General features: G+C 40.0%; 1 protein-coding gene across 6 annotated transcripts in view; it reads left to right on the forward strand.

The window, feature by feature from the left end:
* AUTS2 (activator of transcription and developmental regulator AUTS2) overlaps nt 1-20,091 on the forward strand; it is a 986,700-nt gene that overhangs the window by 952,479 nt on the left and 14,130 nt on the right. For 2 of the 6 annotated variants that reach the window (XM_075073927.1, XM_075073932.1), the window contains 8 exons: nt 4,576-5,053; nt 6,644-6,897; nt 7,931-8,172; nt 8,607-8,651; nt 13,411-13,506; nt 14,770-14,841; nt 17,164-17,193; nt 19,067-19,138. In XM_075073927.1, the coding sequence (XP_074930028.1) occupies nt 4,576-5,053; nt 6,644-6,897; nt 7,931-8,172; nt 8,607-8,651; nt 13,411-13,506; nt 14,770-14,841; nt 17,164-17,193; nt 19,067-19,138 (1,289 nt within the window). The remainder of the gene's footprint in view (nt 1-4,575; nt 5,054-6,643; nt 6,898-7,930; nt 8,173-8,606; nt 8,652-13,410; nt 13,507-14,769; nt 14,842-17,163; nt 17,194-19,066; nt 19,139-20,091) is intronic. The other 4 variants (XM_075073929.1, XM_075073928.1, XM_075073930.1 and 1 more) reach the window with 4 other exon arrangements.

Here is a 20,091-nt window from a genome sequence, read left to right on the forward strand (position 1 = left end):
CACCGCTCCAGAAATCGATGCTAGCCTCGGACCATGGACGCACACCACCGAATTAATGTGCCTAGTGTGGACGCGCACAATCGACTTTATAATATCTGTTTTATAAAATCGGTTTAAGCTAATTCGAATTTATCCTGTAGTGTAGATGTGGCCTATGTCAAAGCTGAAGGAAAATAGAACAATAAAAAACAGAATGAGTTTTATGTTTTCAAGTGACCAGCTCCTTATCCTGTATTAGAAGATTTGACAGTAATATGCCTGCGATGCCAAAGAGAATAGCTTATACTGTCAGAGCAATAAAAGAAAATGAATACTAATTCAAAATAGAAGAATGCTATGGACATATGAGTGAGGTTGCCTTGGGAGGCATATTACAGATACACACATGAAAACACAAGTGTGTATATTTTTTTTGTATATATAATATCATAAACTCATAAATACAGAGTGTTGGTATTTCACATGCAGCTCTATGTTTGTATTACAAGTCTTCACAAAGTCTTCATTTCTCTAGGAGTGTTGAGCTGATAGAGTGGTAATCATGTTCTAACAGCCAGGCCTATTTCTCTGATGTTATTGATATTACAGAGTGGTAATCTTGTAGATACAGCAAACTTATTTGGTAACTTCATTTGGATTAATTTGGGATCTGTGTCCTGTATCTTGAGAAATCACAGTATTCTCTATTTCAAGTGAAAGGTGGTGAAATTAGAGAAATGGAAGTACAGTGTGAGAGATAATCAGATGCAGATTCCATATGTACGCCATTTGTCTGTAACCTTAGCAAATTATTTTGTCCAATACTCAAAGAATTATCAGCACTTCGTTTTATTATTCTTTTGATAAAACTCTCATAGCTGATTGGCACAACATCACTATGATAGTGGAAGGAAATCCTATGTCACCATATCAGTGACATTATTATTATTTTTCTAATTACTGATTCGGCAAACTGACTTTTCCCAAAACTGAATATTGAGGGTGCTCTTAAAAAAAAAAAAAAATTAGGACACACCTTATTCTTTATTTTGATTGGATGGAAAGAAACTCCTGTGTGGTCTAAAGAAGAAAAGAAAGCTGTGTATGGGGTGACCAATGTCATGAAGAAATAAAGGGTTCTCACCTTCCAGTTTCTAGTGGCTAGTGAAATAAATATTCAGAATTAATGATATGTGTAAAAAGTCTTAGAAGATTAAGGGAAAACTTGTGTCTACGACCTTGAAATGTTGCTGCAGAAGATGTAAAATTCCCCATAAAAATCATAAAATAGGTATCATTGCTGTGGGATTGTAACTCTCTAAATAGGATACTGTGTACTACAGTGTTCTTGCTGGACTACATACATTAATTGTTGTGCAAAAATACATCTATTAGAAACATTGACACAAGAAAAACTCCTGGACGTTTGATACCATTTTGTGACGTAGTATAGATGTAATGGTTTGAGAGAGAGAGCAGGTTCAACATTTGACATCTCCCAAATAAAATAAATTGGGAATAACTAAACATTACATTTTCTAAGCTGTTAACTAATGCACATGGGAATGGTACTTAAGGGGCTGAACAGTGAAGAGATACATATCAATGCGGAAAAAATACACACGGGACACCATGACTCATAATGTCTTTTTTTCTCCAGGGGAGGAGTAAGTTTTGTGTAAGGAATTTCACTTCACAGCAGAGGGCTGTGCTAAATAAATTTTGTGCACCCGAGAGACACTAAACATATCAGACAAGAAGGTTAAATGAAGGGCTCTGAGAGAAAGGTATTTCCCCTGGAATTGAAGGTGTCACCTCTGATGTGTTTTCAGACCACCACTATATTCACCTAGCAGGCAATTTCTAATGATAAAACAAATCCTTCAAAACCATAATTGGCATGCCTTCTCACTAGAACTCAAACTAATAACTTAGACCTTTGGGGACTGGGGACATGGACTATGTCAACCTAAGCAATCTGTTGCTTATTTTTTTTTATCTTTCCACGTTTGAGTCCTGTCTTAACAGATGTCATGATCTTACTCTGTTTAGCTTTTAACAATGTTTGATCAAACAAAACTGATCCAAAGAATTAATGCAAACTGAGTTTCAGTTATTGATAACCTACAATTTAATTGCAGTGAGCTACACCTTTGGCACGTGTCACAGTCATTACTTTTTATTTTTATAGAGTCCCTGACTGCTGTATTTTTCTGATCCAGATTCCTTGGATCTCCTATTGCAAATTGCAAAGTGCCCTGTTGGTCAACTCCAGGGATGACAACAGTTTAAATGCATGAGTATCAACTAGCTCAGGTCACGGTTCCCCCTGAGATGACAGCTTTCTCCATTTCCTATCTGTACAGTTTCCAGTACCTTCCTAGCTTACTCCACTGCCACTCTGCTGAGCTAGCAAATTGCTCAGTACCACTGAGGTACAGATTCCTTCCTGGGACACGTTAGTCTATGCTCTCTTTATTAAATTAAAGACTGATGATATCATTATGATTTACATTATAAAGGCCGCTCCAATATGGCAGCACTAGAGGGAAAGGTCATTGCTTCTTCACCAACCTTTCTAAACATCTGCATAAAAAGGAGTCATAGCTGAGTTTGGCTTTGCTGGTGGGCATGAGGAAGGCGAGACAGGGTCTTTCTGGGTTGGAGGGAGCTCTTTTCACTTGCTGAACAGGTACAGCAAGAAATGCTCTTTCCAAACTCCCTCAGAGCCAGAAATAATAGGCAAAATTCTGTAGGCACAGTTGCTGCTCCATTCTGCTTCCCTCTGTTCCACAGCAAAGGCCACAAGAGACATACATTTGAGCCCACAGAGTATGAACACATCAATAATATCACCCTCACCATCCCGATTCATTCAAAAACCATGAATCAGGTCTCCAAAATCATGGGAGTGGCTAAAAAAAACATGAGATTTAAAAAAGAAATAAACTAACGTTGGGGCTTTTTAAAATTGTCTTCTGGTTTCTGAGCCTTTAGGACGCACTCGCTTTACAATTTCAGACTTTTCTCCCTAACCATGAAAGCTAGAAACATACTCTTTTGGTTTTAATGGAAGGTGAGATTCTCTTGCAAACTTATGAAACCAACAGCTGGGGCTTTAAAAAAACAAACAAAAATCTCATAAAACAAATATGGAATCACAAGAAAATTGAGATTGTTTGCAATAGTGGACTTTATGCATAGCTTGTTTTCCGTTATTTTTATTCACATCCCTTATTCAAGAATTTAGAAACATATCTGTGAACAATTCTCCTTTGAATATAACATTTTATCATTTTCAATAGTTTTTCCTAAATTTCTTTTTCCTTAGCATTGGTGGTTGTCAAAGACATAGCAGGCCCAACTGCTAAGCCCCAGGTGCCTGCAGTGAGAGCTGCGGATGCTCAGCATTTCTGAAAATCAAGTTCCCGGTGTGCAATTGCAATCATTTTCCTTTAGAATCTCCCTCCAGTAATAGTCCCTCCTACCTTTTTATAACACTTGGATTAACTACGCCTCCTTAAGGGTATTTCAGGTGGGAGATTATTGTTGAGAATTGATGAGTGTTATCTCCACTGTACTCAGCATATAATAATAAGTCACTGATATTAACGGGGCATGCCAATTTAAAAAAATCACATTGTGGTCTCTTGTCTTCTGTAGCTGTTCTTCTGACAAGTAACTCCTAAATAACTGTCACTGAAAGAGGTCACAGGCAAAAATCTTTTTCATTTCCCCCACTGTTTGATAGCACTCTGTGAATAGTTGGTTTCATTTTTTTCTCCTGTATAATCAGTTAGGCCAGGATCCTGCAAATACTTCTGCATGTGTTTAATTTTGTGCGTGAGCAGTGTTGCCAGCTCTCACAAATGTATCCTGAATTTATCCTAAACTGCATCTCTTGGAGCCATGGGATTATATGAATTTCTCAGCTTCATTTAAAAAAAAAAAAAAAAAAAGTTTCCAGCAGTCATGGCTGCAGAGAGAAGCTTGAAAATACGATCCTGAATGTTTAAAAAGGAGAAGGCATATAAACCCCAGCAAAAATGTATTATTAAAAAATGATGATTTTCTTTAAGCCAGTTTAATGATTTTGGGGGGCCTGACTCACGATTTTTGAACTCTTGGGCTTAGCAATATGAGTAGCCCTATTAAATTCAATGAGACTACTCGTGTAGATCTAAACGTGCATAAGCGTTTGCTGGATCAGGGATGTGGTCTGTTCCTGCTGTTTATTATTTGTATCTTGATAGCGCCAAGGAGCCCTCATCATGGACCAGCATCCCATTGTGCTAGATACTGTGCAGATCTTTTCTGAAATAAAGGTGGCAGGGGGAGGATATATATACACAGATTTATTAATGGTAAAAAGTGATTGTAAAACCACAAATATGAGGGGCAGATGTACTACAGGAAATTACTTTCAACTCACTTTTGGAAGTTGACTACATTTCAAGTTGATGTTATCCCTATAAAAGCCTGCTATGACAAAACCCTGAAACTGCCTAGAATGTAAGCGTTGCAATGGGTTCACTTGGTTTTTCTCACTTCTTTGCACACGTCGCCATTTTGTGTTTCTTTCTCTCGGCATTGCAGGTAAAGAATTAGGTGTCAGTACACTAGCTGAAAATGACAACCAAGATGCTAGGGGGCCGGCTGTCCTGAAAATATCAGGCTTAGAAAGGAGTCAAGAGAAGAGCCAGGACAGCAATAAAGAACCAATACTCGAGCCTGTGGTGCCTAAAGACGCGTGTCCTCAGGTTTCTCAGCCTTTGGCCCAACATCTTTTGGAGCCACGGCCTGAAGCACCTTCCCCAAGCCCTGCACTGGTTCAGCGAACAGAGGCTCCTGCCCAGCCGCCACAGTCTCAAACCTCACAGCCGCTGCAAGGCCCAGAAGAAGCCCAGCATCCACCTGCACTTCAGCCTCAAGTACAGCATCTGCCCAGGCCACAGTCCCCTCTGCAGTCTGTCCATCAAAACCTGCCGCTGGTGCAGCCTCACCCTTCCTCACAGAGTCTCTCTCAGCCTTTTTCAGCGTATAACAGCAGCAGCTTAAGCCTCAACAGTTTAAGGTAGGTAAACTGTTCTATACTATTGTACACAATAAAGGAAAGCCTATTGAAATGTGGTGAAGATGCCCAAATTGTTAGCCGAATATGCACATAGAAGGACATGCTTTTCAGGGTTTGTTTGCCCAGGACACTTAGAAAAGGTCAGAGGAATTAACTAAAGGTCCATAGTTTAAGTACATTAAATCCTTGTGTGGATACTTATTCAGAAGTAAAGTGGCCTTAGTTTGCTTTAGCTCATCAGTTCTCAAACTTCATTGCACCACAACCCCCTTCTGAGAACAAAAATTATTACCCAAACCCAGGACGGGGGACCAAAGCTTGAGTCCCCCAGCCAGGGCTGAAGCTCTTGGACGTTGGCTTCAGCCCCGGGGCAGTGGGGCTCGGACTTCAGCTTCAAGTCTGGGCCCAGCAAGTCTAACGCCAGCCCTGGTGACCCTATTAAAATGGGGTCGTGACCCATTTTGGTTTGAGAACGACTGTTAGCTTAATCTCCTTTGCTGCATTGAGGTGAAGACCTTATAACAAAGGAGGAGCTGCTATACTGGCCCTGTATATCTATCTTACGTTCTTATAAGACCCCAATTATTATAGTTTCTGAGCAACTCACAGTCTTTACTGTACTTATCCTCACAACACCCCTGTGAGATATTATCCCATTTTTACAGCTGGGGAACTGAGGCACTGCGAGGCTAAGTGATTTGTCCAGGTCACACAGGAAATTTGTGGTGGAGCAGTGGCGTGACCCTAGATCTCCCCAGTTCTCAGTTAGTGCCCTAACTGGATCCTCCTCCATCTATCCAAGCTGGGATTCCCCTACGCAGAAGCCAGTTAAACCAGCTTTTTTGGCTGCTCTGTGCTTTGAGTTGGGGGGTGGAATCTGACCCACAACTACTCTAGATCTGGAGTTACTTTAAGCCAAAATCAGCCTGTTTTCCTTCAGAGTCCCATGCAGCAGGAGCATGAATGATGATTACATGAAACAGTGAAAAGTAAAACACAAGCGCTAGCTATTTTAAGTCATTCAAAAAGTCTTGTACTGTGTTATACTGGGGAAAACTGCAACCAGTACGTACACATATTTATTGCTGTGTAATCTACCTTGATCTTTTATATTGTGGGAGCAGAGAGGGAGTCATTAATTACATAATAAGCAGGTAGACATCACTATTTTCTCCAGCCCATCTCTCATTGTTTACGATCTTTCATTTTATTCAGTGATAATTTTTTTTTTTAGTGTAAAGATCACTAATTTGAGCTTCAGTTACCTGAAACAACAGTTCAGAAACATTCGTGCAGAAAGGAATTGACAATGAAGTAATAAATGTACACAGTTGATTGTTCCTTTGTGTGCCATTCATGCATTGTTCAAGGCTGATACCGTTTAACTTTGGAACTCAGCCTCTTGCAACCTCCATTTCTCTGGCTAGAGAGTAGATTGGAAATAAAAGGAAATTTCAAAGTTACCGTTTGTTTAGTATGTTCCAAAAGTAATTTCTGGTGTGTGTGCGGGGAGGGATGCGGGTCGTGATGAGGGTTTTTTTCTTTTCCTGCATTGCTTAATTATTCCCCCCAACCTCTTTTTGTTAACAGCAGCAGCAGAAGCAGTACTCCAGCCAAGACTCAGGCCCCTCCTCCACACATATCCCACCACCCCTCTGCATCACCATTTCCCCTCTCTTTACCCAGCCACAGTCCATTGCACACCTTCACACCCACCGTCCAACCTCCTGCTCATCCGCATCACCCCAATATGTTTGCCCCTCCTACGGCTTTGCCTCCTCCACCTCCATTGACTTCAGGGACACTGCAGGTTGCAGGACATCCAGCTGGTAGTACTTACTCAGGTAAGAGCTGGATGTGTCATGGAAAAAAAACCTTTTTTGTGGTACAACATGCAAATCTAGCTCGTGGTTTTAAGTCAAATTATTTATTTTGACCAATAGAACAAGGGCTGGCTGTTTGACAGAGGATGCACCCACCACTGACATGCTCAGGACTTTTGTTAAAAATGTAAATTATCAGTTCAGCCTTTCCCAGTGATATTCCTTCCACCCTGGGAAAGAATATTTCTGGGAGGCTAAATTTTGGATGTTTCTTTTTTTCTCTCCATGGTAAAATCATGTTAGAGTGCATATGCACCAGCTCCCATTACATGAACCCTCTGGGCATCTTGTCTTCGCTGCAGAGTTAACTTGAGTTATCTACACTTGAGTTACTCCTCTCAAGTTAGCCTAGAGTGGGAGCAGCCACACTTCTATATAATACTTGAGGTGCTGTGTCCACACTGGTGCTGTACTCACTTGTGTGGCACTAAGACTTCTAGGGGTGGATGCCGTGATTCTTAGCACTGTGGTAAGGGGAGCCACTCCATCAGTCCCTTCTCTGTGAAATATTGAGAGAACTTCTCTCCTTCCTGGAGACGGGAGGAATTCTGGGAAGACACTGGAGGACTATCTTCACTTGAATGATGTTAGCCCGCATACATATTACAGAGGTCATTTTAGCAGCTGACAAGTTAGGTTCAGTCAACTTTTAGCCAGTTTAGTCTTTCCAGTCGATGCTAGTTAAAAACGTCACAGCACTTGAGATAAGGACTTTCGTGTGTGGACCTCTCCCGATTTAGAGATAACACTCAAGTTATAACTCGAGTTAACTTCGCAGTGAAGACAAATCCTGGGAGAAAAGGGAAATTGAAGGGTTCTCTTGCCTCCAGTGCATTTTGGGAAGACTCTCATGTTTTGTGATGTGGTAGTTGGGAGTAGATATTTGCTCCTAATAAGGGAAACCTCAACTTGGTTCTGGCAGCCAAACCTAGCAACCAAGGGGGGAGGGACTGCAGAAAAGCTCATGAACTCACAGCTTTATTCTTTGTTTCAGAGCAAGATCTTCTTCGTCAGGAACTCAACACACGATTTTTGGCCTCCCAGAGTGCAGATCGTGGGGCCTCTCTGGGGCCACCGCCCTACCTGAGGACCGAGTTCCACCAGCATCAGCACCAGCACCAGCACACACACCAACATACACACCAGCATACCTTCACACCTTTCCCCCACGCCATCCCGCCCACTGCCATCATGCCAACGCCAGCACCGCCCATGGTGCGTACCCCAGGCAGAAATGTGAGGATAAGTAGAGCACAACTCTATTCTTTATTACAAACTACAAAAATGTCAGCTTTCCGAGAGAGAAAATGCTGTTGGGCTAGATAACCTTTGCCAGAGGCAGAATGGCCTCCTTCCTCAAACGTGTACTGGTAACTAACAATAAGTACCAAATGGCAGCATTTATGCTGTTGACCCAACATATTATAATGTTTGGAACATGTGATGCTTCTCTGGTGCCTGTTCCTTTCCTCTACTGCATAAAGACGTCCTGTTATTCCAAAGGATGCAAAATCCAAAGCACAGTCTTATGCAAAACATGCTTCTTATGTTTTTGTTTATCTCTGTTGGTTGCTAAATAATAGAAAGGCAGTCTTTGATATTACCAACAGAAGCGAAGGTATGAACAACAAAATACAAAGTAACTAGTTTGTGCTTTGATCCCTTTGCAGTTTGACAAATACCCTGCAAAAGTTGACCCCTTCTACCGTCACAGTGTGAGTTTTATTACTGTGTTTAAAAACTGACTAAATCGCTTTTCCATAGTAGGCTGGGATTGCCACTCAATAACTAGCAGAATGTTCAGTCTATTCTTAATCATCACTCCAGGAATTATCATTATCGTTCTTGGTCACTTTAGCTTTCGCTTGTAAAGGCTTGCATTTGTGGTGCTTGTTTCTGATAAAGATGCAGTATCATCTTTTTTAATCAAAAGATCTTTTGCTTATAAACCATTTAAAGACCAACTTGATGTGAAGATGAGGCATAAGAGCTGAATGTGCCACATAAAGCAGGATACACCAGTAATTTCATCACCGTTTTTCAGTTGTGTCATAAGCCATTAGATTAAATTTCTTTCTAAGAAATTTGTAATGAAATGACAAACCATCATACATACCCTTCAGGGTTAGATAATCCAATAGTTTTACTAATATATTATATTTCCCTGTATAAAACAGAATCCTTGTCTTTTGTGTGCTTCAGATTTCGAAAGTCATAACTGTTCCAGTGAGCTTGTTACATTTTGAAAGCTCTATTTCATGACAGCAATGAGAATCTAGCACCGTGATTAAGAGCTACAAAATAAAAACATTGTAATTTAATAAGTGGTGTGTTTATAAATCAAAAATATATTGTAAATCAATAGACTTCACTTAAGTTTCAAGCTTTTTGTTTTTACAGTTTGTATCATTGATTCATTTCCTGCTGAAACGTAGGTTGCTTTTCCCCATTGTCAGAAGCTTCATCATATTGGTAAAAGACAAGTACTTGATTGGCTATGGAGAGAATTTCTGACTCTCATAATGATACTTTGATTAGAGAATGAGTTACTGCATCAGTATTATTCAGAACTCTGCAAAGCACTTGGCTTTTTGTGTTGGTTTTGTTTAGAAGTGGAACTGGGCAAGAAAAATGGAATGATAGTTTGATTTTTTGTTGTTGTTCTTTTTGCTCACTCTGGAACCTATTTAGGCCCAGATGCTGAAAAATTTTTACTCTCATACCTAACTTTAAGCATGTGAATACTCCTATTGACCTTCAATAAGACTCATCTGTGTAATTTTAATTCCATATATAGGTGTTTTGCAGGATCAGGGCTTCTGTATGAAATGTTAGGGCTCAATCCTGTGAACACGTATGCATGGGAGCCGTTTTACTCACATGAGTGAAATCACTCACATGCTTAAATGATTTGTTTAAAGCAGGACACCATGCTTAGTCACTGATTTTCACATCAGTTTCTAAGATATGTTATCATTATTGTGGCATGTTGATTCAAGCAAGAATGCGGAACTGGAGAAATAGATAAACGTCCATTGGCAAATAAAGCACAGAAGTCAGTGGTGAATACAGGAAGTCCTTGAGTGAGTTATCATCTATATAAGCTTTTTCAAATTGACTTTGGCAAGTTCTCTTATGAAAACTGTAGTTACTAGAAATCCTACCAAACTAGATCATGACATTTTCCTTCTAAATGTAAAGGAGGGCATTGTGGTGTTATCTGCTAGCCTGTGGGGCAAGATCCTTAGCTGGTGTAAATTAGTGGGTCTCTGTTGAAGTCAGTGGAGCTGCACTAATTAACAGCCACTGAAGATCTGGCCCATCGTGTTCAATGACGTGTCAATAATAGAATGTGACAGTAAAAAGGTGTAAGATATTATTCTTTATTATTTATATTCTCATAGAGCCTAGGAGCCCCAGTCTTTGACCAAGAGCCCATTGTTTTAGGTGCTGTACAAACAGAGAGCACAAAAGATTGTCCCTGCCCCAAAGAGCTTACAGTCTGAGGCTATATCTACACTACAGACTTTACAGCGGTACCACTCCAGCTGCGCCCCTGTAAGGTCTCACAGGTAGCCATGAAACCACCTCCAACAGGCGACAGTAGCTGTGTCAGCAGGAGAGCATATCCCACCAATGTAGTGCTGTCCACTTCGGCACTTTTGTCAGTGAAGTTATGTCGGTCAAGGGAGTGTTTTTTCACACCTCGGGCCAACAAAAGTTTTACTGACAATAGTGCTAGTGTAGACATAGCTTAATCATGACCCTTTCTGATTGATGCTTTGTAAAGTCTATTAGATTTTGTTGCCTTAGGGGTAGTCAGGTATTTTGTCACATATTGCCACTGGATTCATATCCTTATTTAAACTAAGGCCTAGTCTACAGTAGAAAAGGTGCTTGCTGATGTATACCAGCAAACCTTACTAGTATAGTTGAGGCTTATACGGGCAAAAGAGATCTAGCTTATACCTGTTCCCCAGGCAAAATAAGCTGTACCACAAAAGCACTTTTATGCTCATATAACTGCATCTACACTAGGGCTTTTGGCAGCCAGGAAATGTGCTTTACGAGCAGAAGTGTCTAGTGTAGACCTGCCCTGAGAATTAGACTTATCTTGAGAAAATCTGGCAATTGTCTTAAAGCCCGAAAGAAGAATCAGTCACCATATAACCTAACACCGCAGGAGAACAAATTTAAGGCCCAGTTTGGAGTTGAATCCAATCTGTTGAAGATTTGAAAATACAAGGGGAAGAAAGATACATGTGGTCTAGAGCAGAGGCTCAAATCATTTTTCTCCTTTCTTGACCTCTTCGATCACAGTATCTCTCTCTGTTTCAGGTCCTTAAAGCAGTAGTGTAAGAAATTATCCTTATGAATGGGTCAAGATCAGAGAAACAGGCGCTGGCCTTTGCATTATCATTGGGCTGCATTTCAGGGGAGCTGAAGTCCAATTTCACAAGTGGCCACTGACTTTTCTGATGAGGAAAGCTGAAGAGGAAAAGGGTGTGCAAATAAAGGATATTCAGGGGCAAAAGGAAACACTGAAGATGAAAAATAACTTATAAAAGTTGACCTAGTTTGACTGATGCAGAGATAGTTGAGAAATATCATCTGTGTTTTATAATAATTCTGACCTTGAGGAAAGATTGCATATATTTAATTGTAAAACTGTAAGGAAACCATTCCTTATTATTAGTCATATTCAATAATATATTAAATAATATTTCTGTCTCCACCTTTTAGAGTTAACATATTATATGGAGAATTAAATGCAGTAGACACTAGTGTATTTTAAACGTATTTTAGGCATTAAAAGTCACTGTAAAGGAGGACACTTGGCTAATAATGATTTCTCAAATGCATTCAGTTCAATATTAGCTAATCCGGAAATGTTTTCTGCGTCTTCGAAAAGAGCAGGTTCCAATAAAACAGAATTAAAAGCAACAATGGGAATGTGCTATGAAAGGAGACTTCATTTTGTATTGTTTAGAAAAGAAACCTTTGGGTACAGATACAATATTGAAATCATTTATCAGCTCTCAGTCACTATAATATAATTAACTAAGCTTGTGAGAGAGGATAAGGGAGGGAAAAGGGACTCAGGAAAAAAGTCTCCCTTTATGTACATACGTATATTAAATGAAATAAGTTGATCAAAACTTTGGAAATGTTTGGTTTACATGGGAATGTGGTTTAATCAGCGTGTGCCCATTCTGCATGTCCAATCTTTTACTTTGCCCAATCCCACTTCTATTCAATTAGCCATTAACTCATGAAACACAGCATTTATTTTGATCTTAAAAGTAGCACATACAGAAGATTTATCTTAGAACAGCTCTGTTAGGAGGTAGATTTTTAACAGTCACACATGGGCCCACTAGCCTGGGTTTAAAGCACCACCAAATCTGAGTCAGAATTTTTTGCATGTCGACAGGAAAGTGATTAGAAACAACACCCAGGTAAGATCCCAGGCTAACTCTTCAGTGAAGACATACTCTTAGGTCACACTGTTGACCCCTGACTCCCACTGTAGGATGCTGCCCAAATAGTCCCATTGACTTGAGTGGAACTGATCATGTGAGGAACTGCTCCTCAGTATGAGTAAGGGATTCCCAGTCGGATCACAAAGGAAGGATGAAATTTGAACAGTATGGTTGATGTGGTTTGTTTTCCAGTTTGCGCAAGTGCACTGCACAGAAAAGCTTGTGTGATTGAGCTCATTTAAAATAAGAAAGTACCTTGAGGCCAGCGCAGTATATTTCAGGCATATATTCCCTAGCGATTTGTGTGCCTCTGTGCTTCAGGGCTCTATCGTTATAGAAATTGATACTCTAAATGTAGACTTTTTCACTGCCACAGCTATTTGTTTAAATGATGGGTTTTGGCAAACAAGATTATCTCTTTTCTAATATTAGGTGTGACAGGATATCCTCTAAAACAGGCTAATGAAGTAAGAATTGTGTATATTTTCTGATTTCCTATAGATACTATTAAAATCTAAAGTACTAATTGAGTTTTAATGGAGTAAAATCTAAGAACTCATGAGGATTGTGTTTTTTCAGTTAAACAGTAATTTTCTATGAGTCTTAATTGGCTTAGCCTTCTTCCCTCCTTTTTGATATAGTTTAAAATCTGTGACTTCTATCCAATTTAAAAATTAACCATTGCAAAAGATCCTTTTATATTATGATGTCCTAATCCAGGGAATAGCTTGCAAGCTGTTTTGATTTATAAACTACTTTTAAGTTCTAAAGTAAACATTCATGACATTTGTGAGCATTTCATTGACTGCTTTAACTAACATTGTTGCAGCGAGATCACGTCTTCCGTGCTTTTCAATTTTCTCCACATCTCATTTCCTTAATATTATACAGGAATGCTTGCTTTCTTTCTTTCTCTCTTGCTTTCTTTCTGGAATTACGAGATTTGTATTTAGAAAATGTCCCCTTATGTTCTTTTATCTTTTGGTTACAGCTGTTTCACTCCTATCCTCCAGCTGTATCAGGTATTCCTCCCATGATTCCTCCCACTGGTCCTTTTGGCTCACTACAAGGAGCATTTCAACCTAAGGTAAAAATAAGAATGACCTGTGAATTCGTTTATGTTTGGTTTAGGTTTTTGGTTTGGATCAGATTCAAATATCAGTTGCACTAATGTAATTCAGGAGTAATCCCACTGACGACAGCTGGGTAACTCTGGTTTTACTTGGTGTAACTGAAATGAGAAATAATTTAATGGAGTTCAGGTCTATACTGTGGTAGCTGAATTCAGAATCTAGCCAACTAATTTTCAGATATGACTGATTTGACAATGCGTGCAAGTTCATTTAATAAACAAGGTTTTTTAAAATTCATTTCTTGAACTTACTGTTACCTGATAGTTCCACCATCATCAAAAACCATGAACCAGGTTCTCCTCTTATTTATATCTGTTGTGAACCAATGTAATTCTTTTGGCTTTAATGAAGTCATCCTTAAGTAAGAAGAGAATCAGGCTCTATAGCCTTGTGATCTTTGCTGGATCAGAGTGTAAATCTCTGCAGAGAAGATTCTCTCTTTTTCTTAAATAGGCCGATCCAGCTTATTGATTGAATATGTAGATTGCAGGTCATTAATGGAGTTCTTCATTTGTATGGTAATCAGGCTGTTAACAACTCTGCTGCTTAATTGTTAGTTGTACTGCAGCTCATTTCTATTCTTTTTGTTTTTTTAATGTGGGAAGTTACAATGCCTAGGTGGTTCTTTTTCCAAAGTGATGCATTTTGTTACATTGGCTGAATATTTAAATCTAAATCGTAAGAAAGGCTTTTTGTTTGTTTAAAGAAGCGTTGCCATTTTCATATAGCTGTGTGTTAGTCAATCATTTTTAATGGTGTTTAAATCATTGTAACAACTAAAAAAAATACCGATAAATTGTGTATTGATAATGAAGTTAGAATCCTTAGTCTGTTTCAATGTATTGATGTCACTGACAGCCATCAGTGGATTGTTTCCAGGTGATAAAATTGATGAGCAATACAGTACAAGCTTGATGCTCCAAATTCCACTGTGGACGTTGTATAAGTCTGGCTAATGAAGTTTTGGACTATGGACTGAACTTTCAATGTAACTGTTGCTCTGATTCTGTTTACCCTGTTTTGAATAATCAGAAGATCTCAGACAATGAAGTTTGGAAAATTGAGGCTGTATTATACATTTTACTAAACCATGATGCGTTCCTTCCCTTCCTTTTTAAAATGCCGTTTTTATTCTTTAAGGAATATTAATTCTAAACAGGGAATGTTTACCCACTCATTTTGTCACAACTAATGACATTTTCTTGTAACATTTGTAGACTTCCAATCCTATTGATGTCGCAGCCAGACCAGGAACTGTCCCACATACCCTTCTGCAGAAAGACCCCAGGGTATGTTGGAAATGTTACTCCGTTTTAGATGAGAATGTCACTAAAACTAATAATCCAGATAATTTAGGAATACGAGAGCCTCTTTCATAGAATGATCGAAATGTAGGGAAGGAAGGGACATTAAAGGTCATCCAGGCCTTCCCCAGTGGTGAGGTAGGGACGTGTCTGGTACCTAGAAGAGCATCTTAAGTTAGGTCTGGACTTACAGCAGCTAGTAGAGTACAGGCACTGCACAGCCATCTAGGAGGGGTATAAGTGGCAGTGTTGATGGTGACGCGTGGCTTAGGCAAGTAGAATAGAGTGCACTCCACGTTTGAACCCTATGGTATATACTTTACATTGGTCTTCATATAACCAAGCAGTTCCTTCTACCTCAGCACTGCTGTTTTTAGCAGCATAGTGTCCCACAGCCTTCCTGCTGCTGTAGCCTTTCCCTGCTGTAGTGAAAGGCTCTCTTAGCGGGGAGAGGCTCTGGCAGCAGGGAGGCAGCTGGGAAAGGATCGAGCTCCCTGCTGCTGGAGCCTTTCCCTGGTTCTTCTACCTACTGGTGCCTTTCATTGCCTTGTGCAGCTACACACTGCAGTGGTAAGCATGGATGCAGCTTGCCTTTTACAGCAGCCTGTGCAAGGCTATACATGTGAAGTGCCTATACTCTGCACACTACCATAAGTGTAGACAAGGCATTAATTGTGTAGGATTAAGTATTTTTAAAGTCAATGGGAATTTTGCCCTTAACATCAATGGGTGAATGATCAGGCTCATAACAACTTAAAGGAATGACCTTTAATCATTAGCACAAAGCATGTACCATGCAATGGAAAAGCCCTTTCCTGTAACATCCTCACAACCTCAGGAGTAAAAGGATAAACTCCAAAGCTATTGTAAATTTTATAAACATCCACAAGTTTTTTGCTGATAGGCTGTAATTGTTTTTAATGCTGGATTATGACATGTATTCCCATATTTACTGTAGTATTGATTATGCTCATGAAATATTGATGCTCTTGGTTGATGGTTTGGCACTCTTGGATTTTTAAGTCCAAATTGTACAAATTTATTTATTTTTTTCAGTTTGTTCAGCTGTCAGCATTTTTCCATTTTACAGGCAAATGAATCATGGTGATGAATGTCCATAGGCAGGCTAGGAATTTATATTCATCTATTAATTGTTGTTTACAATGAGTGACATCATCCTGTCAGTTTTTAAATAGAACTTCCCATTTGAAAGCAATGAAAAAATCCACACTGCTGTAGATGGCCCAGTTTTTATGTATTGTAATGCTATTTGCAGGTGTTGAATTATGAGTTTATGCTGGGTCCCAACTCAACTGGTGCTGCACTTTGGCTTTGTACCAAAAGAAATTGTGCATTTTTGTTTCTGTGTATTCATCTAGTTGAAAAGATAATGAGAGCATCTTCCATGTAGCGTAGTTTTCATTGTTCCAAGATAATATATTATGCTATCACTACTTCCCGCAAAGCATCCTCTTATATCTGTAAAGCTCCCTTCCCTTTTATAACTGCATTTCAAGAGGGACATCCAAACTTCAGAAATAACTAATGAATTGATATTATATTTTCATTGTTAATTATTGAAGCTAGTCAAAATATAAATAGCTGAAGCATGAACAAAAGAGGATGACAGAAAATATCTGGCCAAAAACAAACAAAATGCTTTATCCACACTTGTTCCAGTGAAAATCCCTCTTTTAAGTCAAAGCTGATCCGTTGCAGAGAAACCATCAACAACTGGTCAATGCCAGTCTGTATTGTCTATTCGAATTTTATAAGTAGAGCACCAGGTGCCCTTTTAAAAAATCCGGTCACTGAATGGACACAGTTGCTGGTTTGTGGTGGCACTTTCAAAGTGCCATTCCAGTCAGTTCCAACCCAATCCTTCCCAGCAGGTCTGGAGAAAGGTGGTCAAGACCCCTTCCCAATCTCCTTCCGAGTTAGCCACTTTAGAAATATCTGAACAGAAATTTGCCCAAAGGCCATAGCCATGTTTTTCTCCAGATTAGCAAAATTTCCATTTTTATAGTGTTAAATCAACAAATTAATAATAGTGCTGGAGGGCAGAACGCTCTTTATGAGACTTGTTTGGTTGCTTGTCAACACTTATGTACAACAGTCACGGGAGAGGGGGAAGGAGGTTGGCTCTAATACTGAGCAAAAGGACTAATTATTCTCCAAAAGGACTTCATTTGAAAGTAAAATGATAACATTTTAATTTCATCTCCTAACGAAGCAATACCAATTTGTTAATTAGACCAATTGTTTGAGTGACAGGCATGTAACCAAGTTGTCATTTTTTCTTCACAGTTGACAGATCCATTCAGGCCCATGTTGAGGGTAAGACACCTTCTTCTGATACACTCCTCCCAGTGGGTTAAAATGCAGAATAATTATGAAGGAGTGCCCTGTTATATCTGGAACATTTGTGGCATGTTTGTTAAATAGTGTGGTAGGTCCCTCTATACCTGTATCTTGTGGTCACTCAAGTGAAATATGCATGGTTTTGAAGTTTATTGTTTGTGTGTCTTACACAACCCACTAACACGATGAATTCTGGAGGTTAAATATGATGATTTTTTTTTTTTCTGGCTCACAAGGTTTACTGAGCCAAATGCTGCAGTACTAGCCAGGCAAAACTCTGTTTTTGTTTTGCCTGGGAAAAGACTTCTGGATTTAGCCTTTAATTATCTATTTTATAATATCAGTGGTGTTCAGTGCTGTACCAAACTTGAACTGAGACAAGGGTAAGCTTACAGTTACATTTAGACAGACAATCCAGTTCAGACTTGGAAAGCCAGGAATTAAAGGTCATCTCAAAGCAGTACTGATGCCTTTTTAATTTTTCTAAGTTTCTTTGGAAGTCTAACCTTTTGAAAATATGGAGAAAAGAGCTCAGTATATTCACTAGTAGAACCAGGCTCAATGGATGTGCAGAAGTTGGGGTTTTTTGTTTTGTTTTGTTTTTTAGTAATTGTTTGCTCTATAAAAACTCTAAAAAAAGAAAAACACCTAGAAACAGAAAATAGAACTGTTTGCCATGTTATGCTGCCTGCGAAGTCCAGGCTTGTAAGAATACTACCAGGTTGTACAGCCTTTAAGCCACGGGTGGCTTGAAGAATTCCCCTCATTCCTTTGACCATCTTTATATCTGAACAGATGTTAGATGTGGAGTATATACGCTTAATTAACAGTGTTTGGGAAGGAATATCCTAGATGTGTCCTTTTAAGAAATGACTTCCTGAACTCGTAGCAAACAAACAAATAGCACTAGCAGGTGTTTTACAGCATGTGTTTCAGTAATAATATGAAATCCAGGTAAGAGGACAGATTCAGAGGGTGAGGTTAAGCAGGGTTTCACCCACATAACAAGGGTGAGTTGTCTGGCCTACCAACTTCTTCAACATTTCCTGCAGCTATAAGTAAATTATGGAAGGACTTGAAGGAAAAGTTGACCAAATTATAGCGGGGAGTCAGGCTAATTTTAAGCACTGGGCTGATTTTAAAAAAAAAGTGATTTTTTTTTACCTCTTTGTTGATGAAGCTAGTGTTTTAGACTTGATGTACAGGTGTAAAGTGTGCTACTTATGCAAAATAACTGATGTGGATTAGCATTACCGCATAATTGATTTCAGCTGAGGTAAGCCACGTTCTCAGCCATCTGAGCATCACTAGCTGGCATCAGAAGAGCTGATAAAACCAAGGATGGATTTTTGGTTTTTTGAGAAGGTGATGACCCATAGTGTTTCTGGAAGGACAGATAAAGCCCTAATCCAGGGGCAGAATCTCTGCCCCACTTTGCTCCAGTGGTGGTGCAAAGGAAGCAGAGACAACCTGCAATGCTTTTTATTGTCCTGGTATGAGGGATTCCTCAGTGGGCCTCACGCTGGCAAAGCCAACTCCTGTGCCTCCTTCCTAATGCAGGGGACAGGAGTTGGGAGGGAATGGCTGGCTATAGGAGATAGTCACCTAATCAAGGTCTGTACCATGACAGAGAATTAGGGAGCCAAAACCAGCTCCCTCCCAGCCCTTCCTCTCTGGATGCAGCAGAGGAGTGGTCCTCAATGTTTCTCCTAATTTGTGACCAATTTTTAGGAAGTCCTTATTACAAGTGTAAGAAGACCGTTTAATGAAGCTTGGAAACTATAACCACAGAAAAGTGTCATGTGTCTCTGATGGTTCTTGATTTCATGTCACTTCTTTGTTTCTCCAGAAACCTGGAAAGTGGTGTGCTATGCACGTTCATATCGCCTGGCAGATATACCATCACCAACAAAAAGTCAAGGTCAGTCCTTTTGGCAGTCACATCTTTGTGGGGAGCTGCTCAGTGTAAATCTGTGGTGGAAGGAGTTGACCACTCATCATGAGCACTGATCTGCCATCATTGAAATGACACTGTGGAGCACCGAAACATTTTAGTCTCATAGTTCTGTTTCACATTGAAGGCTTAATTGACCTGTAAGATCTTAGACGCAATCACTCAGAAAAAGCCTGTGTTATTAGTGGCCAGGGACATTAGAATGTAAACTTTCAGCGCCAAGTGGTGACTGGGAAGAGCTAAGTGGGGGACGTATATGAACTGCGAGATTTGTTCTATTTATAGACCAGGAAGTGAAAATACAGCAGTTGAGATTTTTAAAAGCAGTATAGGGGCATCAAGATACATATCTTCTATTCAGGGGCGGCTCCCGGCCCCAGCACACCAAGGGTGTGCTTGGGGCAGCATGCCGCAGGGGGCGCTCTGTCGGTTGTCGGGAGGGCGGCAGGCAGGGTGCCTTCGGCGATATGCCTGCGGAGTGTCCGCTGGTCCCGCGGCTCCGGTGGACCTCCCGCATTCGTGCCTGCGGAGGACCCACTGGTCCCGCGGCTCCACCAAAGCCGCGGGACCGGCAGACCCTCCGCAGGCACGCCTGCAGGAGGTTCACTGGAGCCACGGGACCAGCGACCAGCAGAGCGCCCCCCGCGGCATGCCACCATGCTTGGGGCCACAAAATGTCTAGAGCTGCCCCTGCTTCTGTTGATTTTAATGGTGTTCCTGGGTATAAGAAGCCACAAGGATCTTCCCTCTGCTCCCTTCCACATGCTGTCTAATATATCTGCCCCAGCTTTAATTATTGTGTGATTGTGGCACTGAAAGAGCACAACCAGGTTGGTGCCCCATTATGCTAAGTGTTGTACAAACATAAAATAACTAATTAATAGTTAGGGTTAATTGTAATTCATATTATAATGGTATTT

This window comes from Chelonoidis abingdonii, chromosome 20 (assembly GCF_003597395.2).
Source record: "Chelonoidis abingdonii isolate Lonesome George chromosome 20, CheloAbing_2.0, whole genome shotgun sequence".
In the NCBI taxonomy this organism is placed as follows: Eukaryota; Metazoa; Chordata; order Testudines; family Testudinidae; genus Chelonoidis; species Chelonoidis abingdonii.